At 45.7% G+C, this 27,966-nt stretch overlaps 1 protein-coding gene across 1 annotated transcript in view; it reads left to right on the top strand.

Annotated features, from left to right (window-relative positions):
- Positions 1-27,966, top strand: part of SCN10A (sodium voltage-gated channel alpha subunit 10) — a gene marked incomplete at both ends in the record, with an annotated part of 89,219 nt that overhangs the window by 52,452 nt on the left and 8,801 nt on the right. Inside the window, 11 exons of the mRNA XM_081247357.1 lie at positions 9,120-9,479; positions 11,706-12,152; positions 13,527-13,667; positions 15,299-15,422; positions 16,437-16,591; positions 19,633-19,806; positions 23,776-23,898; positions 25,165-25,449; positions 26,174-26,227; positions 27,067-27,208; positions 27,465-27,565. Coding sequence (XP_081103483.1) covers positions 9,120-9,479; positions 11,706-12,152; positions 13,527-13,667; positions 15,299-15,422; positions 16,437-16,591; positions 19,633-19,806; positions 23,776-23,898; positions 25,165-25,449; positions 26,174-26,227; positions 27,067-27,208; positions 27,465-27,565 — 2,106 coding nt within the window. The remainder of the gene's footprint in view (positions 1-9,119; positions 9,480-11,705; positions 12,153-13,526; positions 13,668-15,298; positions 15,423-16,436; positions 16,592-19,632; positions 19,807-23,775; positions 23,899-25,164; positions 25,450-26,173; positions 26,228-27,066; positions 27,209-27,464; positions 27,566-27,966) is intronic.

The raw sequence follows: 27,966 nt of genomic DNA, 5'->3' as shown, positions 1-27,966 counted from the left end.
GTGAGTGGGGGCTACTCTTTGTCGTGGTGCACGGGCTTCTCATTGTGGTGACTTCTCTTGTTGCGGAGCACGGGCTCTAGGCATGCGGGCTTCAGTAGTTGTGGCTCGTGGGCTCTAAGCGCAGGCTCAGTAGCTGCGGTGCACAGGCTTAGTTGCTCCGCGGCATGTGGGATCCTCCCGGACCAGGGCTCGTGCCCATGTCCCCTGCATTGGCAGGCGGACTCTTTTTTTTTTTTTTTATTAGTTTCTGCTTTATAACAAAGTGAATCAGTCATACATATACATCTGTTCCCACATCCCTTCCCTCATGCATCTCCCTCCCTCGCACCCTCCCCATCCCACCCCTCCAGGCGGTCACAAAGCACCGAGCTGATCTCCCTGTGCTCTGCGGCTGCTTCCCACTATCTATCTACCTTATGTTTGGTAGTGTATATATGTCCATGCCTCTCTTTCGCTTTGTCACAGCTTACCCTTCCCCCTCCCCATATCCTCAGGTCCATACTCAATTAGGTCTGTGTCTTTATTCCCGTTTTACCCCTAGGTTCTTCATGACATTTTTTAAAAATTCCATATATATGTGTTAGCATACGGTATTTGTCTTTCTCTTTCTGACTTACTTCACTCTGTATGACAGACTCTAGGTCTATCCACCTCATTACAAATAGCTCAGTTTCGTTTCTTTTTATGGCTGAGTAATATTCCATTGTATATATGTGCCACATCTTCTTTATCCATTCATCCGATGATGGACACTTAGGTTGTTTCCAGCTCCAGGCTATTGTGAATAGAGCTGCAATGAACATTTTGGTACATGTCTCTTTTTGAATTATGGTTTTCTCAGGGTATATGCCTAGTAGTGGGATTGCTGGGTCATATGGTAGTTCTATTTTTAGTTTTTTAAGGAACCTCCATACTGTTCTCCATAGTGGCTGTACCAATCCACATTCCCACCAGCAGGGCAAGAGTGTTCCCTTTTCTCCACACCCTCTCCAGCATTTATTGTTTCTAGATTTCTTGATGATGGCCATTCTGACTGGTGTGAGATGATATCTCATTGTAGTTTTGATTTGCATTTCTCTAATGATTAATGATGTTGAGCATTCTTTCATGTGTTTGTTGGCAGTCTGTATATCTTCTTTGGAGAAATGCCTATTTAAGTCTTCTGCCCATTTTTGGATTGGGTTGTTTGGTTTTTTGCTATTGAGCTGCATGAGCTGTTTATAAATTTTGGAGATTAATCCTTTGTCCGTTGCTTCATTTGCAAATATTTTTTCCCATTCTGAGGGTTGTCTTTTGGTCTTGTTTATGGTTTCCTTTGCTGTGCAAAAGCTTTGAAGTTTCATTAGGTCCCATGTGTTTATCTTTGTTTTTATTTCCATTTCTCTAGGAGGTGGGTCCAAAAGGATCTTGCTGTGATTTATGTCATAGAGTGTTCTGCCTATGTTTTCCTCTAAGAGTTTGATAGTTTCTGGCCTTACATTTAGGTCTTTAATCCATTTTGAGCTTATTTTTGTGTATGGTGTTAGAGAATGATCTAATCTCATACTTTTACATGTCCCTGTCCAGTTTTCCCAGCACCACTTATTGAAGAGGCTGTCCTTTCTCCACTGTACATTCCTGCCTCCTTTATCAAAGATAAGTTGACCATATGTGCGTGGGTTTATCTCTGGGCTTTCTATCCTGTTCCATTGATCTATCTTTCTGTTTTTGTGCCAGTACCACACTGTCTTGATTACTGTAGCTTTGTAGTATAGTCTGAAGTCAGGGAGCCTGATTCCTCCAGCTCCGTTTTTCGTTCTCAAGATTGCTTTGGCTATTCGGGGTCTTTTGTTTCTCCAAACAAATTTTGAAATTTTTTGTTCTAGTTCTGTGAAAAATGCCAGTGGTAGTTTGATAGGGATTGCATTGAATCTGTAGATTTCTTTGGGTAGTAGAGTCATTTTCACAATATTGATTCTTCCAATCCAGGAGCATGGTATATCTCTCCATCTATTTGTATCATCTTTAATTTCTTTCATCAGTGTCTTATAATTTTCTGCATACCGGTCTTTTGTCTCCTTAGGTAGGTTTATTCCTAGATATTTTATTCTTTTTGTTGCAGTGGTAAATGGGAGTGTTTTCTTGATTTCATTTTCAGATTTTTCATCATTAGTGTACAGGAATGCCAGAGATTTCTGTGCATTAATTTTGTATCCTGCTACTTTACCAAATTCATTGATTAGCTCTAGTAGTTTTCTGGTAGCATCTTTAGGATTCTCTATGTATAGTATCATGTCATCTACAAACAGTGACAGCTTTACTTCTTCTTTTCCAATTTGGATTCCTTTTATTTTCTTTTCTTCTCTGATTGCTGTGGCTAAAACTTCCAAAACTAGGTTGAATAAGAGTGGTGAGAGTGGGCAGCCTTGTCCTGTTCCTGATCTTAGTGGAAATGGTTTCAGTTTTTCACCATTGAGGACAATGTTGGCTGTGGTTTGTCATATATGGCCTTTATTATGTTGAGGAAAGTTCCCTCTATGCCTACTTTCTGCAGGGTTTTTATCACAAATGGGTGTTGAATTTTGTTGAAAGCTTTCTCTGCATCTATTGAGATGATCATATGTTTTTTCTCCTTCAACTTGTTAATATGGTGTATCACATTGATTGATTTGCGTATATTGAAGAATTCTTGCATTCCTGGAATAAACCCCACTTGATCATGGTGTATGATCCTTTTAATGTGCTGTTGGATTCTGTTTGCTAGTATTTTGTTGAGGATTTTTGCATCTATGTTCATCAGTGATATTGGCCTGTAGTTTTCTTTCTTTGTGACATCCTTGCCTGGTTTTGGTATCAAGGTGATGGTGGCCTCATAGAATGAGTTTGGGAGTGTTCCTTCCTCTGAAATTGTTTGGAAGAGTTTGAGAAGGATGGGTGTTAGCTCTTCTCTAAATGTTTGATAGAATTCGCCTGTGAAGCCATCTGGTCCTGGGCTTTTGTTTGATGGAAGATTTTTAATCACAGTTTCAATTTCAGTGCTAGTGATTGGTCTATTCATATTTTCTATTTCTTCCTGATTCAGTCTTGGCAGGTTGTGCATTTCTAAGAATTTGTCCATTTCTTCCAGGTTGTCCATTTTATTGGCATAAAGTTGCTTGTAGTAATCTCTCATGATCTTTTGTATTTCTGCAGTGTCAGTTGTTACTTCTCCTTTTTCATTTCTAATTCTACTGATTTGAGTCTTCTCCCTTCTTTTCTTGATGAGTCTGGCTAATGGTTTGTCAATTTTGTTTATCTTCTCAAAGAACCAGCTTTTAGTTTGATTGATCTTTGCTATTGTTTCCTTCATTTCTTTTTCATTTATTTCTGATCTGATCTTTATGATTTCTTTCCTTCTGCTAGCTTTAGGGGTTTTTTTGTTCTTCTTTCTCTAATTGCTTTAGGTGCAGGGTCAGGTTGTTTGCTCGAGATGTTTCCTGTTTCTTAAGGTGGGATTGTATTGCTATAAACTTCCCCCTTAGAACTGCTTTTGCTGTGTCCCATAGGTTTTGGGTCGTGGTGTCTCCACTGTCATTTGTTTCTAGGTATTTTTTAATTTCCTCTTTGATTTCTTCAGTGATCACTTCGTTATTAAGTAGTGTATTGTTTAGCCTCCATGTGTTTGTATTTTTTACAGATCTTTTCCTGTAATTGATGTCTAGTCTCATAGCATTGTGGTCGGAAAAGATACTTGATACAATTTCAATTTTCTTAAATTTACCAAGGCTTGATTTGTGACCCAAGATATGATCTATCCTGGAGAATGTTCCATGAGCACTTGAGAAAAATGTGTATTCTGTTGTTTTTGGATGGAATGTCCTATAAATATCAATTAAGTCCATCTTGTTTAATGTATCATTTAAAGCTTGTGTTTCCTTATTTATTTTCATTTTGGATGATCTGTCCATTGGTGAAAGTGGGGTGTTAAAGTCCCCTACTATGATTGTGTTACTGTCGATTTCCCCTTTTATGGCTGTTAGTAGTTGCCTCATGTATTGAGGTGCTCCTATGTTGGGTGCATAAATATTTACAATTGTTATATCTTCTTCTTGGATCGATCCCTTTATCATTATGTAGTGTCCTTCTTTGTCTCTTCTAATAGTCTTTATTTTAAAGTCTATTTTGTCTGATATCAGAATTGCTACTCCAGCTTTCTTTTGATTTCCATTTGCATGGAATATCTTTTTCCATCCCCTTACTTTCAGTCTGTATGTGTCTCTAGGTCTGAAGTGGGTCTCTTGTAGACAGCATATATATGGGTCTTGTTTTTGTATCCATTCAGCCAATCTGTGTCTTTTGGTGGGGGCATTTAATCCATTTACATTTAAGGTAATTATTGATATGTATGTTCCTATTCCCATTTCCTTAATTGCTTTGGGTTCGTTATTGTAGGTATATTCCTTCTGTTGTGTTTCTTGCCTAGAGAAGTTCTTTTAGCATTTGTTGTAAAGCTGGTTTGGTGGTGCTGAACTCTCTCAGCTTTTGCTTGTCTGTAAACGTTTTAATTTCTCCATCAAATCTGAATGAGATCCTTGCTGGGTAGAGTAATCTTGGTTGCAGCTTTCTCTCCTTCATCACTTTAATTATGTCCTGCCACTCCCTTCTGGCTTGTAGAGTTTCTGCTGAGAGATCAGCTGGCAGGCGGATTCTTAACCACTGCGCCACCAGGGAAGCCCCAGAATTTTCCTTATTGTTTGGTTCTAAATATTTCCTAATTTCAAATTTGATTTATTCTTTGACTCAAAGGCTAATTAGCAGCATGGTTCTTAATTTTGAAATATATGTGGTATTTCTAGTTATCTTTATGCCATTGAGTTCTAGCTTAATTGTATTATACTCAGAAAACACACTGTGTGATTTTAATACTTTGAAATTTATTGATAATCTCAGTTTGGCTCAGTATAGTGAAAATGTTCCTTATGCATTTGAAAAGAATGCGTCTTCTGCAGTTGTATAGTGCAATACTCTGCATATATATCCATTGGGTAGAGAAAGTTCATTGTGTAGTCCAGATATTCTATATCCCTGCTTATTTTTGTCTGCTTGTTTTAGCAATTACTGAGATGGTAGTGTATAAAAATATCTTTCACTATGATTACGGCATGATGTTTCTCCTTACGGTTCTATCTGGAGGCTATGTTATTACATGCATACATATTTTAAGTTATTATAACTTCCCAGTGGAGCGAAACTTTTATCAGTGAGAATTGACCTTGTTTATCCCTAGAAATGCTTTTTGCCTTAAAAGTCTCTTTTGCCTGATAGTAATTAAACAACTCTGTTTTCTTTTAGTTTGGAATTTGCCTGATATGTCTTTATCTATCCTTTTACTTCCAGCCTTTGCATATCTTTAAGGTTGTTATATGTCTACTGTAAATAGTATGCAGTCATTCTGGATTCTTATTCAATCCACTCTTTGTCTTCTAACAAAAGCATTTAGTCTACTTATTTTATTGTGAATACTGATATATTTGGATGCGTGTCTATCATTATATTCTCGGTTTTCTATTTGTTTCCTCTGTTCTAGCATTTTTGTTCTCTCTCTTCTTGATTTATTTTGGACTGTTTGTTTTTCCTTGTTCCATTTTCCTCCTTTATTGGTTTGGAAACTAAATACTCTGTTTTTATTCTTTGAGTGGTTACCTTAGAAATGACAACATGTATTGTTAACTTAAAGTCAAAAGTTAGCTAAAATCTTTACTTTTCAGGACAACTTTTTATTCCAGTTACCCCTTCCCAACTTACTATCGTGTTAATTATTTTAATTTTATCTTGTTTTAAAAAAGCTATATGACTTAATTGATGATAAATAATTCCAGATTTGTACAAACACTACTGAAAATTCAGTAGCTTAGCCCAATAAAGGTTTATTCCTCACTCATGTCATAGTCTGATGCAAGCCAGTCAGCTCTAGGTGGGACTCCTTCTAGAAGTGACTGTGCCATATCTGAAGGCCTGTACAACCTTCAAAGCTTGCCTCCTGCTTGTGGAAAGCTGGCAAAGTTTACACAGTCAAAAGCTTTTTTAGTCAGGGCTCATGGTTTCTTTTGCAATACAATTCCTTCAAAACTTAGATGGTTTCAGACCTCTGTGTGTGTTATACATCCAGAGTGCTTTCTTTGACAAAGTTCTCAGTTCCGCTTTGTTTCTTTCCTCTCTTGTCCCCCTGCCTCTCTCTGCCTCAAATGGTGGCTACACCATTAATAGCATCTTTGCTAAGATGTGCTTCATTTCATTGAAAACTTTAACTGGTCTTGAACTCATAAAGACTTAATCCCATTGCTCACTCCTTGAGATCTAAAGCAGTGTACTTCCCTAAACCTTCAAGACTCTAAACTTCTGGATTATTTTATTTTATTTAAGTATAGTTGATTTGCAATGTTGTGTTAATTTCTGCTGTACAGCAAAGTGACTCAGTTATACATTAAATTTCTGGATTCTATTTCCTTTTATTTCTTATCAATCAACCTAATATTCCCTGAACTCATCTCTTTCTTGTAATGTCTTGACAAATGTAACCAACTACAACTGACACGATACTAAGGTTCTGTTTTACAGACCCTTTGCCTAGTGCTACTGGCTCGTGATCTGCCCCAGAATTTTTGCAGACAATCATTTTGCCCCTGCAACACAGATCAACACTTTCCAAGGATTCTTCTATCAGTTTCCTTGTTGTACACCATATGATCACTAAGCCAGTGCCACATATCCGATGTGTTGAAATGGCTCTCTGCAATGTACCAATTTCTACATTAAGAGAAGTACAACTAGTTGTAATGACAATCTCTAAATCTGTGAGTTAACATAATAGAGGTTTATGTTTACAGCATATTCAGTGCTGGTTGGGAAACTCTCCTGGTTTATCTGCTCCAAGTAGTGACTCAGTGACTCAGGATGGTGTGATGTCACCACCATCTTCAATGGGTGGCCTCCATGGTGGCCATAGGAAGGGAAGAGAAAGTGCATGATGTTTTATGGCTCTGCCTGAAAGTAGTGTACATTACTTCTGTCTCCATCTCCATTCCATCAGCCAGAACCCAATGATATGACCTCAACTATTTGCAAGTAAAGTGGGAAAACAGTCTCCCTTTGTGTCTGAGAGGAGTAAAAGTGAATGGTGACCATATAGCCAGTCTCTGCCCTACCCCATGGAACTTTACTGTTGTGTCTATTCAATGTTTGTTTAGATTCACTCTCATACTTAGCGCTTCCTTGCTGTTTATCCATTCTTGCACATAATACGTTCCTTCTGGGATCACTTTCTTTCTGCCTGAAGTACATCATTTAGAATTTCTTTCGGTGAGTGCCTTCTGGCAGTAACCTCTCTCGGTTTTATCTAAAATTTGCTGTTCAATTTGCCCTTGTCTTTGTTTTTTTCTTTTTAATTTGGTTGTGCCGGGTCTTAGTTGCTGCAGGAGGGCTCCTTAGTTGCGGCTCGCTGACTCCTTGGTTGTGGCATGCAAACTATTAGTTGTGGCATGCATGTGGGATTTGGTTCCCTGACCAGGGATCGAACCTGAGCGCCCTGCATTGGGAGCACAGAGTCTTAACCACTGCGCCACCAGGGAAGTCCCATGCCCTTGTCTTGAGAGATATTTCTTATGGGATCTTGCCTTAATGGTGGGAGAAATTCTTGTTATACTGTCTACCTTAGGCAGCCCTGGGATGTGTTTCCTGCTTGCTGTGCCTCATGAGACCATTAAAACTTATGCTCAGATTCATCAGTTTTGCAAATGTCTTCAGAGAAAAGCTGACTTCAGCAATCTGTTTATATCTCTGAATTCCCATAGTTATTTAATTTTTGGCCAAAGAATTACTTACTTTATTGACAGATCATTAATGCACTTAAGATTTTATTATCTAGCATTTTAAGTAACTTTTTGATGGAAAGGGGAACCCAAGGGGGGCCCAATATAGTCTACCATATTACTTCATCTTCTGATATTCTTCACAAGTTCGAGGCCCATTTCATCACCAAGTGGTGACCTCCTCAGTAGAGGGCAGATGTTAGACTTACCTTGCATTCTATTCCAAAAGTAAGGCATCCTCATTAAAATAAGTTCCAGATTAGATCTAAGGTGAACACAGACCGCCCCCCATCACAAAGAAAAATGCGTATGGAGCTTCCTGCATAAGAGGATTAAACCTTGGGACTTATTGCTGTGTTGGCTGATAAAACTGCTGCTACTGTGTCCAGCACAGCATCCCAGCTCCTTGGCCAGAGCCTGGCTCTTAGTAAGGGCTCCATAAATACCCCATGACAGCTGAGCTCACATATTTCTTTCTAACAAATTAGAGAACCACACAAATGTATTTTTTAAATGTTTAGACATCTTTATGCATGGTGCTTTTGTTCTCCTGTGGGGCTTAGCACATTTGGTTTTACAGTGAAGACTTTCTGGGTCTTTGCCTTATCTCTGCAACTAAACCATTAGTTCCATGAGGACAGGAGTCCACAGACTTCTCTCCATATACCTCACAGGCTAGTACAGTGCTATGTATGTGTGTGGCTGGTGTCCAACAAAGTAGGTAGATTGGTTGGTCAATTAAATAAACATATGAATCCCAGGTTCATGAAATCACAGATACTTGCCATTTCAGAGATGGTGGGAGTAAAAGATGTTGTCCAAGGCCTCAGGATGAGAAATGCCCCAAGATGATGGGTAGCCAATACCTCTAAAATGCAGTGGGTTGTGCCCTACCTGCAGGAAGCTAGCCTCTCTTCAGGTCAAAGGTGGGCTCTTCTCACACATTTATGAGCTCCATCATACCCCACTCCACCCCATAGAATAGATCTACATTCAGGAGGCTTGTGGCTATAGAACAGAGTACACGTCACATGACCAACACCCCAATATGAGACCCCTGACTTTGCCACAGTCAGTGGAGCATATTAGTAGTACATAGGGACCATAGAGGGTTGGTCATATTTTTGAGTAACTGGTGACATAGAAAGAAAGGTCTTTGAAAGCAGCTTCCCAGGATCAACCCATGTTAATGGAATGAGCTACCTTGTGCTTTTTTTGTTTCTGGCCAAGACTTGAGATGAAAGGTGATGGAAGCAGCCACCAGGACCTGACACAATCTCTGTTTCTCTGCAGCTGCGGGTCTTCAAGCTGGCCAAGTCATGGCCGACCTTAAACACGCTCATCAAGATCATCGGCAACTCGGTGGGGGCTCTGGGGAACCTAACCATCATCCTGGCCATCATTGTCTTCGTCTTTGCTCTGGTTGGCAAGCAGCTCCTCGGGGACAGCTACCATGACAACCGGTGCAAAATCTCAGCACCCAACGAAGAATGGCCACGCTGGCACATGCATGACTTCTTCCACTCCTTCCTCATCGTCTTCCGGATCCTCTGTGGAGAGTGGATTGAGAACATGTGGGCCTGCATGGAAGTCGGCCAGAAGTCCATCTGCCTCATCCTTTTCTTGACGGTTATGGTGCTGGGCAACCTGGTGGTGAGTGCATGGGCAATGCAGGAGACTTCCATGTTATCCTAGAAAGTTTGACGTTGCACATGTCTTGCCCACATTGTACCTCCCTGACTGAAAAGTCTTCACACTTTTCCAAGTTGTGTGGGACACATAAGAACTATCTGTTGGGAAGCAGCTGGAATAAGCCCATATGACAGAGCAGGAAAGACCTGATGTAGAATCCCAGCTCCACCTCTAGTAAAGTTGGGTGACCCAGCACAAGAGATAATCTCCCAAGCTTTAGTTTCCTTAAAATCAAGAAAATAGTGCTTACTTATGGGCTTACTGGGAGAATTGAATTACAGGAACAACATACACAAATTGCCTAGTGCAGTTTCTGGGCCAAGGCAGGAAGTCAATAAATGGTAGTTGTTAGTTGTTGAAGGAAAATTTCCCTTCTCCATTCTAGGGTTCTCAGAAGGTATTTCTGTGGGGGGGGGGGCGAGTAGAGTTACATAGGTTCTAGCTAGGAGCAGGAGGGGAGGCACAATTGGACAAGAGGAAGGAGAGGAGCTGGATCATGGACAACATCCAACACCATGACAATAACAAAATCCATTCTCAGGTTTGGGGGGAGCCCCTCTGGAGGGCTTTCTCCCAATTGGCCCCAGCACCCCTTCTCTGGCCCAGTCTGGCTCCTTGTCCTCAGTTGTCTCCACTCCCTCAAGTTCTGGGTGCCTTTGCTCTCCCAGCCTTGACCAGGGTGAGGGGAGGGTGTTATTTTTAGGAACCCCTTTCTTTTTTTTTTTTTGTGGTACGTGGGCCTCTCACTGTTGTGGCCTCTCCCGTTGCGGAGCACAGGCTCCGGACGCGCAGGCTCAGCGGCCGTGGCTCACGGGCCCAGCCGCTCCGCGGCATGTGGGATCTTCCCAGACAGGGGCACGAACCCGTGTCCCCTGCATCAGCAGGTGGACTCTCAACCACTGCGCCACCAGGGAAGCCCCCTTTCTTTTTTTTTTTAAATTGAAGTATAGTTGATTTACAATATTGTGTTAGTTTCAGATGTACAGAATAGCGATTTGGGTTTTTTCCATTATAGATGATTACAAGATGTTGAGTATAATTCCATGTGCTATACTGTAAATCTTTGTTGCTTATCTATTTTATGTATAGTAGTTTGTAACTGTTAATCCCATACTCCTAATTTATCCCTCTCCCCTACCTTTTCCCTTTGGTAACCATAAGTTTGTTTTCTATATCTGTGAGTCTCTTTCTGTTTTGTATATAAATTCATTTGTATTATTTTTTAGATTCCACATATAAGTGATATCATATAGTAATTTTCTTTCTCTGTCTGACTTATTTCACTAAGCATTATATTCTCTAGGTCCATCCATGTTGTTGCAAATGGCAGTATTTCATTCTTTTTTATGGCTGAGTAATATTCCATTGTATATATAGACCACATCTTCTTAAGCCAGTCATCTATTGATGGGCACTTGGGTTGCTTCCACGTCTTGCAGGCGCCCCTTTCTTATTGCCCTGGAAGTCAACCAACTTGAATTATTTTCCCATAAGAGTTTTACAGATAAGAGAAAGCTAAACTAAGAGAGGGGACGAAAAAACAAATCCAGACTCTTCAAAGTCTTTCCCAACAGGGTCCCTGAGCCAGAGGTGCCTTCTGCCTGCTCTCCTGAGTAGGGGGCTGGACAAAACTCCTTTCTTCCAGGCTGAGCTCCCCATCCCTGCAGTGTCAGAGAGGCCCCTGACCCTGAGGCAGGAAGTTTGCCTTTCCAAGCACTTTTACATCCTCATGCCATTTCCTCTTCACAACCACTCTGACAGGTAGGGGGTCCCCACTCCCTGCTTAAGGGGGAAGGACACGAAGTTGGAAGCAGAGAGGAGATGTGCCCAGGATTCCAGAGTGAGCAATAGAACCCAGGGTATGGCTGATGAGAGTGGTTCTGGGCAGGCCCATGCCTTCTCCTCTCTGTTGTCCCTGAATGTCCCTTTGCTCAGCAGGGGTGACCCTCCTCTATGGTGGAGAATGTGCTTCCAAGCCTTGTCCACGTGAAGCAAGTTGCTTGGGGCATCCCCTAGGCTCCTCTCAGTTGCTGGCAGAATGTCTGTTCCCCCAAGAAGGAAAGCATCTTGGGTGGGCAGGGAGAGGCCCCACTGTGGCTGTCCTGCCACCCAGCTGCTGACCTGGTGGGCCACGGAGGGGGTCAGCTCATCGATTGAGGGATCTTCCTTTCCACGCCTTCTCTCCAGGTGCTTAACCTGTTCATTGCCCTGCTGCTGAACTCCTTCAGCACCGACAACCTCACAGCCCCAGAGGACGACGGGGAGGTGAACAACCTGCAGGTGGCCCTAGCGAGGATCCAGGTGTTAGGCCGGCGCACCAAGAAAGCCCTTTGCAGCTTCCTCAACTGGCCCTTCTTGCTCCCCCGGCCCAAGGCAGAGCCCCAGCTGGTGGTGAAACTCCCACTCTCCACCTCCAAAGTTGAGAACCACATTACTGCTGACACGGCTGCGGGGAGCCCTGGAGGGCTTCTGGCTCCCAGAGGCCCCAGGGATGACCACAGTGACTTCATCACCAATCCTAACGTATGGGTCTCTGTGCCCATTGCCGAGGGCGAGTCTGACCTCGATGACTTGGAGGATGATGGTGAGGAGGATGCTCAGAGCACCCAGCAGGAAGTGATCCCCCAAGCGCAGGTGAGAGTTCTCCCACGGGACAGCCACAGGAAGCAGGGAGGGGACTTAGGGCTGGAGTGACAAGGGGCAGTAGGGAAACTTTGATGAAGAGGTTTTCCAACCTCAGGGCTGGCACAGCCTTGAAGAGCCCCAGGCAAGCCCGGCATGAGACCCTTTCACATAAGGAAGCACAGGCCATGCCAAGCTTTCTGGAGGAGGTGACATTTAATCAGGGCCTGGAAGAAAGGGTCAGAATTCACCAGGCAAGCAGGGAGCAGGGGCACTGCTTGAGCCCCAGGCCACTTGGAGTTGCTTGAAATTGTCTTTCATATAGCTGCCCCATTTGCTCCACCCAACCCAGGCTCTGTGCAGGAGGTGCTAATAAGATTGCTCTAAGAACAGGATGTTGTCCAAGAGCAAGTCTCGTCTCATCTTCACCAGCAGCCTAAAAAGTCCTGATCATTATGTGACTCATTCATCCAGCTTTTCCCGACAGGGGATGTCACAGGGAAATGACACTTGTTCCTTTGGCACCAAAGAATTTGAAGCATATTTTTGGGTAATATATATATATATATATATATATATATATATATATATATATATATATTTAAATGCTTTGCATAGTTCCTTTCTACCTTAAGCTGATAAATCAACCCTCGTTAACCTCTTCTCAACAACTCAGGGCATGCACGTCTCCACAATGTAGGAAGGCAGGGGTCCCTGTGGGACCCGGGGACAGAGCGCTGCTGGCCAGGCCACTAAGTGGCCTCAGACAGCTGTGCTTTGTGTCTGTAGCTCTTCCCTAGCCTCCATCCCTTGCAGCTGTCACTGCTCTTGTGTTCCAGCAGCTGCTGTTATCAGCTGCCATATTTTACATGCCTTTGTCTGGGTGACAGCCAAGGGCAGGGCGTCACCATCCCCAGAGTAAAGGACATAAACTCTGTGACGCTGTTTCCACTCAGAGTCATTTTCAATTACTTTGGGGGTTCTTGGGGTCTCCAGAGGGCAAAGTTCACTACCACTCTGACCCCTGGACAAGTGATAATGGTCATGGCTAACATCTATGGAGCCAAGCACTGCTTGTGAAGTGCTTCACAAGTATGAACATATTTAGTCATCAAAATAACCAAATGAAGTAGATCTTGCCTTCTTAAGTTTGCAGATGGGAAAAATGAAAATAAGAGAGGTTAAATAACTTGCCTAATGTCACACAACTTGTAAGTAATGACGCCAAATATTACACACAGGTCTATCTGGCTGTATGTATGTATGTTCGTTGCATATATTAGGTCCTTGGCTCTGGCAGATGATGATGTGCACTATCTCTTCAAAGTTAGAATTAGTTAGCTGAGGGTGGGCCCAGGTGCCCAAGTTGGGGCTTTCTCTCACTAGCAGGAGCAGCTGCAACAAGTCGGGAGATGTGAGGACTACCTGCCACCCAGGAGCTCAGGTTCTGGAATGTTCTCTGAGGACCTGGCTCCATACCTAGGTGAGAAGTGGAAAGACGAGGCTCCTGCTCAGGACCCTACAGAGGTAGGTATGTGAGCTTCCTGGAGAGGTTAAACAGCCTGCCGGACAATGACCAGTGGGATGGAGGGGATTGGAGGATAGGGCTGGGCGTGGGGTATTCCAGACTACACTCAACTACACTACACATGAGCAGAGGCTCATGTCTCATCTTGGGAATTTTTAAAGTCCTTCCAAACCTCTGGGCTAATCAGCATGATTTCACCGGGAAGAATGAGGTTCCATAGACTGGGGGACCGAGGACCTGTTCCTCAACCTCTCTGAGCCTCCGTGTCTCCCTCTGGGAAGCTGAGTGGTAATGGCTACTTGGTAGGATTCTTTTGAAGCTTCAATGAGATGCTGCTTGTCAAATGTTTAGCTCCTGCCTGAAAAGGAATAAGTGCCCAGAAAATGACAGCCAAGAAAAAAGGAAACAAAAGACAGTGCACAGAGAAAGTTAAGTATCTTTCAGAGCCAGCAGATGAAAGTCGGAGTTGCTGTGGGTGAGGAAGTCTTCCCTGTGACCATCTCCCACCTCCCACCCCCGCTTTCTGTTGTCCACACTGTCTTCTCGGGCCAAAAGCAGACTGGTGCCGGGGAGAGGCTGTCTGTACTGAGTGCTGTACTGACAGACTTACATAGACTGAGCAGGAAGAAGATCTTATAAGAGGTAAAAATAAACTTGGTGGTTTCATTACAAATCTTTAAAGAAAATAAGCTACATTGAAAGAGGTATCTCTAAAGGTTTAGCATCTGTAATAGCACTGTATTAAATGCAAGAAGTTAACTTCACACCTAGCCACTGAGTGCCGATGGTGACAGGCACCGGGTAAGCAAAGATAAGGAAGACATAATTCATCCCAAAGTTATCAAGCCCATCAGCTTGAGGAGTGCCAGCCACTGGCTGTGTGCCTCTGGGCAAGGCTGACCCAGCGGGGTGAGAGAAGAAGGTGGGATGAGAAGGGATTTGAGGGCTCTGGGTGAACACCAGCCTCTTGGTTCCAGTTGGGTGAGGGTTGCCATCTTCTACACGTGGAGAACATGTTTCTGCTGAGCATTCTAAGGACTCTCCTGGCTAGTTTTCTCTACTCAGTGTTTTCAGTACACTACTGCTGGGGATTGTTTTTGTTTTTGTTTTGATTTTGTCCATGACCCTAGCCAGGCAGGGAGGATCTGACAGTGACAGATGGGGACCCACCCCACCATTTGAGTCCATTAGCCAAGCGATCAGGTTTACTAATATGAGAGCAGCTTCAGCTCCTAATTGAATTCATCTGGAAACATTATAGGACTGAAGCTGCCAGGAGGGCAACAGGGCCCCTGCAGCATTGCTCCATGATTAAATATTCAAGCCCAGTGAAGGCTGAGAGTCTTTATGGGTGTAATTACCGTGTCTCGGGCCATCGCCAGCCCTCCATCAGGGGCCTGGAGGTTTAAAGCCTCACACAGCTGAACCTCTGGGGCTCTTCAGAGAGCATGACTGTTCTGGGGCTCAGCTGGCAAGGCACCGAAACAGAAGGGACGCCATGGTGGGTCCAGCCCTGAGGGGCTCTCTCTGCATCTCAGAGCTCTGAGCCAGTCGGACCTGTGGTGACAATGTGCAGATTCACTGGGCCCCTCAGAGAGCTGGGTTCACTGCTGGGGCTTCTGCCCTGCAGGGAGTGGATGACACGAGCTCCTCAGAAGGCAGCACTGTGGACTGCCTGGATCCTGAGGAGATCCTGAGGAAGATCCCTGAGCTGGCGGATGACCTCGATGAGCCAGATGACTGCTTCACAGAAGGTAGAGTGGCAGCCACAGACCTCCTCCACTTGACATTCATTAGGGCCAGAATCCAGCTCAACAAGTACTCATCTGGTCACCTCTGTGTCCAGGGTTCTGGCCTGGGGTCTAGGGGAGACAGGCAAGCAGTGCCCCTTGCTCCTCACTCCCAAGCTTGAGGGCCCAGCATCAAACACAGATGCCAGACTTGCAGCAGCTGACTGGTGGGATCTGCATCTCGTGCCATGTCAGACATGGCAAACAGATGCTCTGCCTTCCTCATCACCCTCGAAAACACCTCACTGAGTTATAAACCAGCCCTCTTGAGGTTGAAAGGGAAAAGGTAGCCACCACCATAAACCCTTGACTTGGGAAATAAAAGGACTCAGAGGAGGGCCATGATGCACCTGTGTCCCTGCATCTCCTATGTGACTCTTAAAGGCAGAACCTGCATCTTACTCTTCTTTTTCTTCCAATGTTTAGAACAGTGAAGCCTGTTATATTCTCAATAGATATTTGTGCAATAAGTGAATAAACATATAGTTCATACTGTGAAAGTAAGTGTGGCCTAAATAATTAAACAAACAAAGAAACCACTTAATTGAGTTTCCACTTTCACGTGACCCTTAGCTAGGCTGCCCCCGGGCCCCATTCCAGCCATGTGGAGACCCCCCCCAGTTCAGCACAGGCTCAAGGCATAGCCCCTCAGACACCCCCAGGCTCAGGCCCCATGTCTTGTCAAAGCTCCAGAGAAGGTGGGATAAGGATAAGGACTATACTATCATCTGTAGGGAGGAAGATGCTTGGGAGGAGGTGAGAGTGGGCAAGACCAGTGGTGGAGAGGGACACCTGAAGGGCACGATGGAGAGACCGCCTGAAAGGGACCCCACTTCTCTCATATTCCAGGAAAGAATTCTTTTCCAAAATAGCGGCAAGTGTGTTTCTCTGCAGAGTGGTTTCCCTTCAGGGCTGGAGTCAAAACATGCCTCCTGTACCAGTGGGGCATCACTCACCATCAGTCCCCTCTCCCCACAGGCTGCATTCGCCACTGTCCCTGCTGCAAAGTGAACAGCTTCAAGTTTCCATGGGCCGTGGGCTGGCAGGTGCGCAAGACCTGCTACCTCATCGTGGAGCACAGCTGGTTCGAGAGCTTTATCATCTTCATGATCCTGCTCAGCAGTGGAGCGCTGGTAAGCAGAAGTAGGGGTTCCATGCCACAAAGCCCTCCAGGTGGGGTCTCCACCATCCAAAGGCCCTGGAGCTGCAGCAGTGGGCTCCCCTGATTCCTGGGCTGAAAGTCCCCAACGTGTGGCTGGAAGGCGAGCTGCAGCCCAGCATGAGGACTCCTCTTAGCAGGAGGGCATGGTAGGTGCTTGAGGGGCCCATGTCATGGCCTGTTACACCTGGCTGCTTGGATTTCAAGCAGTGAGTGTATACGTCCCACTTTATTGTTGGGGAAACTGACACTCAAAGGGTTTATGGGACTTGTCCAAGGTTACCCAGTTTGTCAGTAGGAAAACCTAATTTTGCCTTCATTTGATCCCAAAGTCCCTGATTTTCCACCTTCTGACCTCCCAACACAGTGCCCTTTTCTGAGGGCCCAGTACGAAGAGGACCATCCTTCCCTGCCCTGTCAAGCCGCTTGCAAGTACTGCTATCACTCACTCAAATTGCATGGCAAATCATTACAACAGCACTTCTCAAAATTTAATCACCCGGGGAACTTGTTAAAATGCAGATTCTGATTCAGTAGATCTGGGGTGGGGCCTGAGAATCTGCATTACCAGCAAGCTCCCACATGATGCTGACACTGGTCCACAGGCCACACTTTGAATAACAAGGCCTTACAGTCCTCTAGATTCTGTTAAGAGACTTCCTAAGCCCCTTGCTGGGTGTTGAGCTTTGTAGGACAAGGAAGGATGTTCTCTCTGCACCATGGCGTAGGCTCACTACACAGTCTCAACTAATCTTCCCAATGAACCAAGGTAGACGTAGGCACAGGAAGGGACTCATCCTTGGCTGTCCACATTTTATGGATGAGGACGTCACAGCCTAAAGACACGGAGGGACCTGCCCAGGCTCCCAGCTCATTAGTTAAAGGGAGGACTAGCATCCCACTCTCTTGATTCATGGTTCCCAGTGTTTCCACTTGTCTTGCTCCCTGTGTGCCATTTACTCCCTGAAAACAATCTACGGACCATCTGGGCACCCACTTAAATGCCGTATTTCCCAGGAAGGGAGCCCAAACTGCTCAGGGTGTTGTCTCAGCCTTAGGGAGGAGCAAAGGCAGGTGAGAAGGTTTGATCTGAGAGATGGAAGGAAAGCTAGGCCAGCAAGGGCACAAAGCTGAGGGAAAAGTGTCTCACGGAGCAGGCTGGCCGGCCTGCCATCTTGGAGAGGGGGTGGCAGCGTCTGATGGTGCCCACTGCCCTGGCACAGGGTGGTGACGGCCCCCCTAGAATAGCAGTCTCAGCACAGTCCTGAGTGCAGAGGCCACACTGCGGGGCAAAGGGAGGCTGGGCAGTGCATTCTCCACACCTGCCCTTCCCTCTGTCCTGCAAATGATAACCTCAGTCATTTGATGAGGACTAAGTGCCTTCTTCATCACCTCCTTCCCTTGTCCATCTACTCCCCTTCTCCACACACCCCTGCTGCTCCCCTGCCCTCCCATCCCGGCAGGGAGCTCACATCCTAAACCAGCTGCTGGCCCCACCCCAGTGCTCTCCCTCCCCTCCCCATCTCCTTCCCCAGGGGACTGAACTGGCTGGCACCAAATTTAGTCTTCCTAATGCTTCTACTTTGAGTACGTTTAAAAAAAAATAGCATGAGTTTTTATCTGACAAAGTAAAGAGAAAAAAAATACTTGGAAATTATAGGAAAATGCAAAGAAAAAATGTCACCCATTTTCCTATCACTCAAAGAGAATCTCACTTTGAAAACATTTTGGTGCATTTCCTTCCCATCTTTCTTAGGCATGTAATACATAAATATTACAAAACGGAAACCACATTTGTGCATTCTGTAATTTCTCAGTAAATTTTTTCAGTAATATGGTCCTCCTACCTCATTAAATGACTGCAATGTAACTAACCCCCAAGCTCACTCCTAATAAGCATTGAATATCCTATGCACACTCCTTTGGAAACATTGGCTTATTTCCCGTCTTAGGTCTAGCTTTAGAAGTAGAACCAGAAGCAGGAATTCTTGTGCAGTTTGTGGAGGGTGTGCTTTGAGCTGGAGCATGTGAAGGAAGTAGGACAGAACAGGGAATGGAGCTGGGAAAAGACATGGGTTCCCATGAAGCCCAGCCTCAGCCTGATCCCACAGGACCTCTGAAACATAAAGGGCCTCACGGGACTGTCCCACCTTGAGGCAAGGGGATGGTCAGACCCTGGCTGCGGCTGCCCCCAGAGGGGTGATATAGTCTCCTAAGGCGGAGGCACTTCCCTTCAGCCCAGGGACGTGTCCTCAGGCAACAGGGGCGTTCACCAGCCTTTAGCAACCAACGTTCACAGCAGCTGGGGATGGTCATACTGGCTCCTTAAACAGGATCTAGGTGGGACACCAACAACATCTAGTGTCCTTAGGATACATTCTTGAAGGCAGAATTGCTGGATTTCTAAAAGCTTTGAGTCATGTTACCGAGTTGGGGTCCCAAAAACTGAACCAGTTTTCACTCCGCCCAGCTGTATACGAGAGTAGCTGATTCCCCACAGCCAAACCGACTGCGGGGTTCCCCCCGACCATCCACTCCCATCCATGCCCTTTCCTCTTCATCAATCTGATAAAAGAAAAATGGCATATTCTCTTCATTTGAATTTCCTTGATTACCAATGAAATGCAGCATTCTTTTTCAGAGTTCACTGTTGAGTCTTACTTTCATTTTCGCGAACATCCTTTGTTGCTTTTATTTTTAAACTAAGTCACTGTTAGCAATCCCTTTGGTTCACTTCCAAAATCCAATTAGAGAAGGTTTCCTTTCTCACTTGTGTTCAGCTCCCCTGCAAAGTATAAGCAGGGCTGTGTGTCCCTGTTGGCTCCGAGGAAGTCCTCGTTTGTATCTCGCAGGGCCTCCTCCACTACCCCACCCTACCTCCCAGAGCAGAGAAGAAAAATGAAGCAGGCAAACTGGTTACCAAAGCTCTCTCAGGGGCTGACTGGGTCCTTCCCTGTCCCTGGGCCCCAGTGCTGTGGGTCTAGGCCGCCTACCATTTTGCTCCTTTCCTTCCAGGCCTTTGAAGATTTTTACCTTGACCAGAAGCCCACGGTGAAGGCCTTGCTGGAGTACACCGACAGGGTGTTCACGTTTATCTTTGTGTTTGAAATGCTGCTCAAATGGGTGGCCTATGGCTTTAAAAATTACTTCACCAATGCCTGGTGCTGGCTGGACTTCCTCATCGTGAACGTGAGTGTCTCAGTGGGCACTTGTGGGCTTTGGGGTCCTTTCCCCTGGCTGATGACTGCAACTAATGCAAAGGAAGCTTGGAGGCCTGGCCTTCAAGGGTGACTCCAAAGAGAAGTCTTAGCAAGGGGTCTGAGAATAACCCTGCGTACCTGTGATTCAGATAAGATCCAGGCAGTACACGATTCCAACACAACAGTGACATTCAGGTGAGTCTTCAGTTCCTAGGTCTCCATCCAGAAAGACTACTTACTACCTCTGTATTTTACATCCAAAGCAAGATGGCACATGACCTTGCATCCATTGTCAGGGCTTCTAGACCTAGGGATGCTGAGGACTTCCTGGCACAGAGAACCTGCCCTCCCACTGACTCAATGATCCCCAGCCCTGGCTGCACTTTAGAATCACTTGGGAAGCTCTTAAGAACACAGTGAACAAACACTACTCTTCCCAGAGATTGGAGTCTTACTGGTCCTGGGTGGAGTCCATGCATCAGTATTTTCTAAAAGCCCCTGGGCATGTCCAATGTGTAGACAGGATTGAGAACCACTGAGCTTAAACCAGTGGTGTCTCCCCAGTGGCACTAAAAGGGGCAAAGGGTCCCTTTGGAGAGGTGATGAACTGGAGCTCATGTGTTCAGATGAACCTGTGGCCACTAGCCCTGCATTAGGGGATTTACCAAGTGCCTCCCACACATTAAACTTGAGATTTCTCAAAGGTGTGAGGAGACCGTCCTCAATAAAGTCTCCTAAGAGCTCTCCTAGCCCCCAAAGCCCGGAGTGAACTCCTCCTCCTCTTAACCATACAGTCCTCTATCTACCCAAGCCCTTGCAGTCTTGGCTTTTCAGGATGGCTGCCTGAGCTATTTGTTCACTGCTGCATGTCTGAGGGTCCCTGCAGGTGGGGGAGGTACGTGCTATGTTTGCCTCTGCTTCCCACACTCCCACAGCCACTGGTGCCAAGGTCTGCACATCAGAGGTGTTAGGAAATGTGTCTGTATTTGGTGCTTGCCTCCTGAAGCTGGATGGCGTCCAGTTCAGAACATTCTGTCCAGCCTCCTGTGTTGGCAGGTCCTCCACAGCAGGTCTGTGCACCCAATTCTCTTCTTTCCTGATACCAATGTGCTAGCAGTGTCAGGCCACTGTACCACAGGGATTAGCTGTGAGGCCTGCAATCTGAGTCACAGGTGACAATTTTGTACATATCATATAATTATTCATAAATGAAAGGAAAATTTTATTCCAGCTACCCACTCTTGTTAGGGGCAGTCACTTCTAAGTACTCACTAGTTTCAGTCCTTATCCCCTGATGTGGTCACCCACTCATCCATCCATCCATCTGCCTACTAATTCTTCCTTCTGACCATCCATCCCTCCTTCCATCTATCCAACCATTCACCCTTCCTTTTTCCTTCCTTCCAAACATCCATTCATGTTTACTTCTTGTTTATCCTGTCAGTCCTCTCCTTCCATCCGTCTATTCTCACTCTTCTTTCCCTCCTCCCTTCTGCCCATCTATTCATCCTAACCTTCCTTCCATCCCTCTATCAATTTGTCCTTAACCCTTTTTTCTTTCTATCTTTTGACTTGTCTTTCTATTGAACTATCCAGTCATCTAACCTACTATTCACTCATTCAAGCACCTTCCATCCAATTTTCCTTCTGTTCACACATTTTCCATCTTTCTATTCTTCCTTTACCTCATCCATCTATCCTTCCTTTCTTCCACCCATCTGTCCACTCACCTCTTTTTCTTCCATTCATCCATCCACCCACCCATTCTTCCATCCAGTCAACCTTCCATCATTCTCCAATCTCTTCCATTCCTCTACCCATCTCTCTATCTTTTCATTCATCCATCATTTATCCAGCCATCCATCCTTCCCCAATTCATCCATCCCATTCATCCACTATCCATGATTTTATATTTTATCTTTCTTCTTTGCTTTCTTTCTTCCATTCTTCCTTTCAACTCTCATATCTCTCTTTGTATCATTTAGTCCATTCTTCTATCCAACCATCATTCAACTTTCCATCAAGATTTCTTCCTTCTTTCTTTCCTTCCTTCCATCCATCCATCCCAACATGCCTCTATTTCTTCAATTTATCAAATGCTTAGTTATATCAATAACTACTGCATATAAGATTGTTTTATGAAGTGCTTTGGGGGGGATAGAAGCCAAGAAATAAAAATTCCCTATCTCCAGGAGTTTATACTTTACTCTTCTAGCAGATAGGACAACAGAGAGAAATAAACATATGATGAGGGAGGATGTGGTGAGCACTGCTGGAAATAGTGTCTTAAGGACATAGAGACATGAACCTGCTTCCACTATGGGGGTTGTGTAGCTGGGCAGGCTTCATATAGGAGGTGGCATTAGATATAAGGCTTAAAATGAGCAGGAGCAACAAGGTGCAAAAAGGACTGGGGGTGGTCAATCTTAATTAAAGAATGACCCTGGGCAAAGGCACAGACACAGGTACATTTAGGGAACAACTTGATTTGGGTAGGATACGTGGGTGAAATATGACTGGAAAAGCAGGCTGTGGCCATATAATACAGGCTAAGGAGTCTGGAGCTTATCCTGAGATGATAAAGCATCAGTGAAGGTTGGGAGTAAGAGAGAAACATGATCATAATCAAATTTGCAGAGGAGAATGGATGGGATGGATGCAATACGGGAGCCTAGAGACCATTTGGGAGGCTTGTGGCCTGAGCAGTGGGAATGGAGCTGGGCTTGGATGGGAGGGCTTTGTTGGAGAGGCCCTAGCTCCTAATTGCCTCAACTGCAGATTTTGCACATGAGGCAGACTTCCCAGAGGCTGAGCAAAAGACTGAACAGGGTCCAGCATGGAACTGGCCCCAAACCTCCTGCTCTCACTAAGCCAGGCAGCTGGGTGCCACCTGCTGGTGTCTGGAGCCTTGCCTGTTTGGAGGAAGGGGGTCATTTCCATTCCAGTTTTCTGTCCTGGTGGAATAAGCCACAATTCAGAGAACAGGCATTGTTTGGGGCTCTAGCACCCAAGTGTAAACCCTTCCCTTTCTGACATCCCCTCCTAGCTGTCAAGATAAGCTGAGCCTGAATTCAGCCCACCAGTCGTGGTGCAGTTGGGGGTCTCCCAGGATTGGGTCACAGTCTCTGGCAAGCTCAAGCCAATGCACAGGGTATCTCCCTGGCACCTTCAAAGTTCCTGGAAGGTGTGACCATTTTTCCATGTAAGTTTGTGCCTTTGCAGTCCTTGGTCCAACACTTTAAAAAAATGCAAAACTGACCAACCAACAGGGACTCACAACTCAGTCATTATATCTCAGCTATCTGTCAAAGCTGAATCTCCTGGCCCCATGCCAGTCACTCTTCCTGAAAAACTGCAGAGCTGTGAGGGCCTCGGAGTTCTCTTAGTCTGATTCCTCATTTTACAAAGGTTGGAAGTACAACCTGCACTAACAAGGCACTGACCCAAGGTCACAAAAATATCAGGGTTGAGAGGGAACTAGACCCCACCCAGTTCAGGACTCTTTCTTCCTCACTTTTCTCAGCACGTACAATCGAGACTCACTTTATATTCCTCAAGATAGACTTCCTGCATACCCCCCATGAAGGGCCAGCATCTCTCCAAGTCTCTGAAAGTCAGTCAAATTTTAAAGGCTGTTGGGACCTGGCTGGTGCCTCTAGAGAGGAAAGGGAAGGCTGATTTACTACACTGGGAGCTTGATCACCTACGTACAAGGGGGTGGCGATGTGGGAGACTGAGATTTTCTTGGCCAAAAGTTCAGATAAATGATGAATGAAATCTTTAATGAAAGAGAAGAGATTGGACTCTCACTATACCTCTCGTTGGAGTTCGGAATAAGGTGGGAGCCAGGATGATGGCTCTGACAGAGTAGGGAGTGGGAGGGATTTCCTGTCTCCATCCACCAGGGTCAACTTTCTGGAACCCTAGGGTGATGCTTTTGCTCTCTGCCTGCACTCAGATCTCACTGACAAGCCTTATAGCGAAGGTGCTGCAGTATTCTGATATGGCATCCATCAAAGCCCTTCGGACCCTCCGTGCCCTGCGGCCACTGCGAGCCCTGTCTCGATTTGAAGGCATGCGGGTAAGACCTATCTCCTAACTGCTCTGGTCTGCAGCATTTGGTACCCATTCCCCCTTTACGCCCTCCATACTACTGACCCTGAGCTCCAGGCCCTACCCCCACAGGTCAGCTCAGGGGTCCCCACTTTCTGCTGTCACATTGGTGGTGCTGCAGTATCCTAACTCTCCTAGTTCTCCTTCAAGTCGCTCTGTAAGCCCGCTTCCCTTCTCACCTCAAACATCACATCTACCAGGACTCAGACCTCACTCTCTCCTGCTCTTAGTGAGGCAATCCTGCTTCACGGAGTCACAAGCATCTCTTACCTCAATCTCCCCACCCTGTCTTTTGTCCCTATTGCCAAAATCTCTGGAACACCCCAAGCTCTTCATCTTTCCATGACAAATGAGCCTTGCCTCTGACACTCCATTTAAATGCAGTGACATTAGCAGCTCAGCAGCTCAGTCACCACCCACTGGAATGCATCTTCTCTCCAACCCAGCAGAGTCATTGGGTCCTATGGATTCTCTCCTTTTATCCATCCCTCTCCTCATCCAAGGCTTTTAGCCGCCACCTCGCCCTCACTGTCTTCCTCAGGATGGAATGCTCACAAGTCTGGCCCTTGTCTTATGGGGGATGAGGGACTGCTCATTTTTTCCCCTCCCCTTCCACATAATTATGAAAGTCTTCTGGTACAGAAAGCAAGGTTTGCTTTCTTCCTCCACCACTGCCTCAAAGAAGACATCGTACCTTCAAAACAAAAGTGGACTTTTAAAATTAACTTGTACCTTTACAAACGCTAGGAGCTTATGATTGAAATACTTTGATGTTTATTTTATTTTATCTCCAGGTTGCTAATTTACAAATAAGCAAGTTTGTGAATATGGATTTGGGTTTTCACTGATTCTTGACCAAAGCACACTATAAACTGTATTTTATAAACATATAGTTTATAAAATAAAGCAAAGTTCTAGAAGTCTGTATGTGCAAGTACAAAACACACACTGGCACCCCTAAATGAGTATGTATGTGCTTGTAAATATGTCCATCTCCTCAGTCCTAAGGAGAGACACTGAAACCTGCCCTGAATGAACTTTAGAGAGAATGTATAAACCCATCCTCACTGCCCAGTGTCTCTGTCTTCTGAGTCTGAATTATGGCTCTAATTAACCCACTTCTCTTGCTTCCACTGGCTCATGAAGCAGCCCAAGTGAGGGTAGAAAGAACTGGGATCGGGCAAGAAGGGTGTGGCATAGGTGGGGTTCCAGGTCTTTCTGCCTTTCCCCCCAGGTGGTGGTAGATGCCCTGGTGGGCGCCATCCCCTCCATCATGAACGTTCTCCTCGTCTGCCTCATCTTCTGGCTCATCTTCAGCATCATGGGTGTGAACCTCTTCGCAGGGAAGTTTCAGAAATGCATCAACAAGACCAGTGAAGGCTTTCTTCTTGTGCCTTGGACTACTGTGAATAACATGTCTGACTGTGAACGTCAAAACCACACTGGAAGCTTCTTTTGGGTCAATGTGAAGGTCAACTTTGATAATGTTGCAATGGGCTACCTCGCACTTCTGCAGGTGGTGAGTCCTGAGATCAACCGTGTCTCTTCCTTTGGCTGCTCGATAAAGTGGAGGGCCTGGGGTCTCCCAGAAGATGCTATGTGGAGACTTTGCAAGGGGTAGCACTCAGTGTGAAGTGAGATTATTCCCTGTTCCTACAGACTGCACCATGAGGCTAGAGGGCCCTACCAATGAGTGTGATCTCCCAGTAGTGCAATTAGACCAATTTGGGCTAATAGAAGAGAATAAAGGGATAGGCCTGCCGTGGGGCTATATAAGGTGATGACTTAGAATTCACTACTTGTACAAAATAGACCTGGTATAGCCACACAGACTGAACAGTCTTCTATTGCAGATCGTCTCCTAGAGGGTAATAAATTATGTTCCAGTCTATTGTAATGATAGATAATGCTTGTAATGATGACAGTCAATAACATTCATGCTTCCATTCATTCATTCATCCTTTGCCTTCATCCACTTGTTCATTCAGTGTTAATGCAATTGCTTATACATTTGTCATGCAGTTACCCACAACTTCCTGCACTCCACCCTTTGTTCATGCATTCGTTCAACAACTAGTCCCTGAGTAGCTATGTAGTGCCAGGCACTGAAATCAGAGACATGTCAGAACTGGCTTCCAGGGGGCCAGTGCTCTATGAGAAAAACAGACAAATAAGTGAATCAAAACAGAGGCCAATGTAGATGGATGGGCAGACACTGAGTGGCCTCTGTTCCTTGTTTCCAGGCAACCTTTAAAGGCTGGATGGACATCATGTATGCAGCTGTCGATTCCCGGGAAGTGAGTCTCAGCCCGTGGTGCCTACCGCCTCCCCCTCTGTGCCTCCCGCCCACATTAGTCTATTTGAAATGGAGTGAAGGTGGCCTTGGTGCTGGAAGAGGTGATCACCCAGCAGTCTGGCACTATCCCCCCCTGGAGCAGTGTCCAGCTGGCCTTCTGTTGGATATTTAAGCTGACCTAGTCTCCTAGGCTTCTCAAGTTCTTCCTCTGTTCACCATTGAGGAAATTATCAGATAACCTCTAAAGGACTGTGCATGAGGGCACTCCCTGGGCAGAGGCAGGGCCAAGGGCAGTGGCTAGCTAGAACAGTGGAATTTCAGGTACTGTCACGGCAGCCAGGTGGAGGAGATGGGTGCTGTTGGGGAAGGACCCTTTCCTGCTGGGGCACAAGACACCGCTGATGCCCTGCCCCATATCCCCTCAACCCACCTCTAAGTTCACTCTCATCCTTTGTTTCTTATTCTGTCTGAGATTTGATTTTCTTCAGTGCCTCAGAGCTGGCTCAGCAGCTCTTCCCCCAAGGGCAGAGGACTTCGAGTCTACAGGGGCAACCCTCACAGATAAGCTCTGGGAGTCTGTAGATAAAAGCTCTAACTTCCCTGTCCCTTGGAGGTACAATTCTGAAGTGTGTTCTACAGTCCTTAGAGCATGGAGTGCCTGTTGCCCATGGTAGTGGTGCTGCCTTTATCCTGTTCCTGCCTCCCCCTCTCTCACTTCTGCTTCCTGGGATCACCTCCCAAATAAGCCACCTGCAGCCAGGTCCTTGTCTCAGGGTTCTTTGGGGTAAACACAAGCTAAGATACCCCCTCGTCCCCATGCCCCCATTTGTCTGCTCACAGGTGAACATGCAGCCCAAGTGGGAGGACAACGTGTACATGTACTTGTACTTCATCATCTTCATCATTTTTGGCGGCTTCTTCGCACTCAATCTCTTCGTTGGGGTCATCATTGACAACTTCAACCAACAGAAAAAAAAGATAAGTGGGGCTTAGGTGTTTCTGTGGTAGTGATGAGTCTTAGACTTACCGTTGGTCCCCGGGCCTCGTGACTGAAGCAACACTAGTCACAGCCCCCATGCCTGACCAGGAGCCCAATCTTGGCCTTTAGCACCAACACCAACCTTTGCCCCCTGATTGCAGGCTTCACCCCTGTCTGGGGTCTGGGCCCAGAGAGGGCTGAAGGCTGCCATCTGGGGGCAATAACAGTGGTGTGTGTTATCCTATCTCTCTGCACTTAGGGGGCCAGGACATCTTTATGACAGAGGAGCAGAAGAAGTACTACAATGCCATGAAGAAACTGGGCTCCAAGAAGCCCCAGAAGCCCATCCCACGGCCCCTGGTGAGCCCCAGAGCTCGCCTCTCTAGCAGAGAGTGTCTGGAAATCCAACCTGACAGCCCATGCCTGTGCTGGTAGGCGTCTGGCCAATGCTCTCTGTGGAGGAGGAGATCTGGGTTGAGTTTGAGGATGAGGTAATGAGAGTTCCCAGGCCCAAGGAAGAAAAGTCTGCAAGAAGCAACTCTGATCTTCTGGAGTGAACATACTCCTGCAGGTGTTACAGATAGACCTGTTTAGGGAAGTGCTTGAGTTGCCCAACAGGCTTAAGTTTCCAGCACCAGATCAGGAACAGATTAGGCTAAATGATAGTAAGGATGGTTAGAGCCCTGAGATGAAACATTTGTGGTTATGCATTTTGATGTAGGTTGCAATGGATTGCCAGCCTCACCCCACATTCTACCCCA

This window comes from Mesoplodon bidens, assembly GCF_964165515.1.
Source record: "Mesoplodon bidens genome assembly, chromosome: 10".
Classification (NCBI taxonomy): domain Eukaryota; kingdom Metazoa; phylum Chordata; class Mammalia; order Artiodactyla; family Ziphiidae; genus Mesoplodon; species Mesoplodon bidens.
This window is presented reverse-complemented; position numbering and strand designations above follow the sequence as displayed.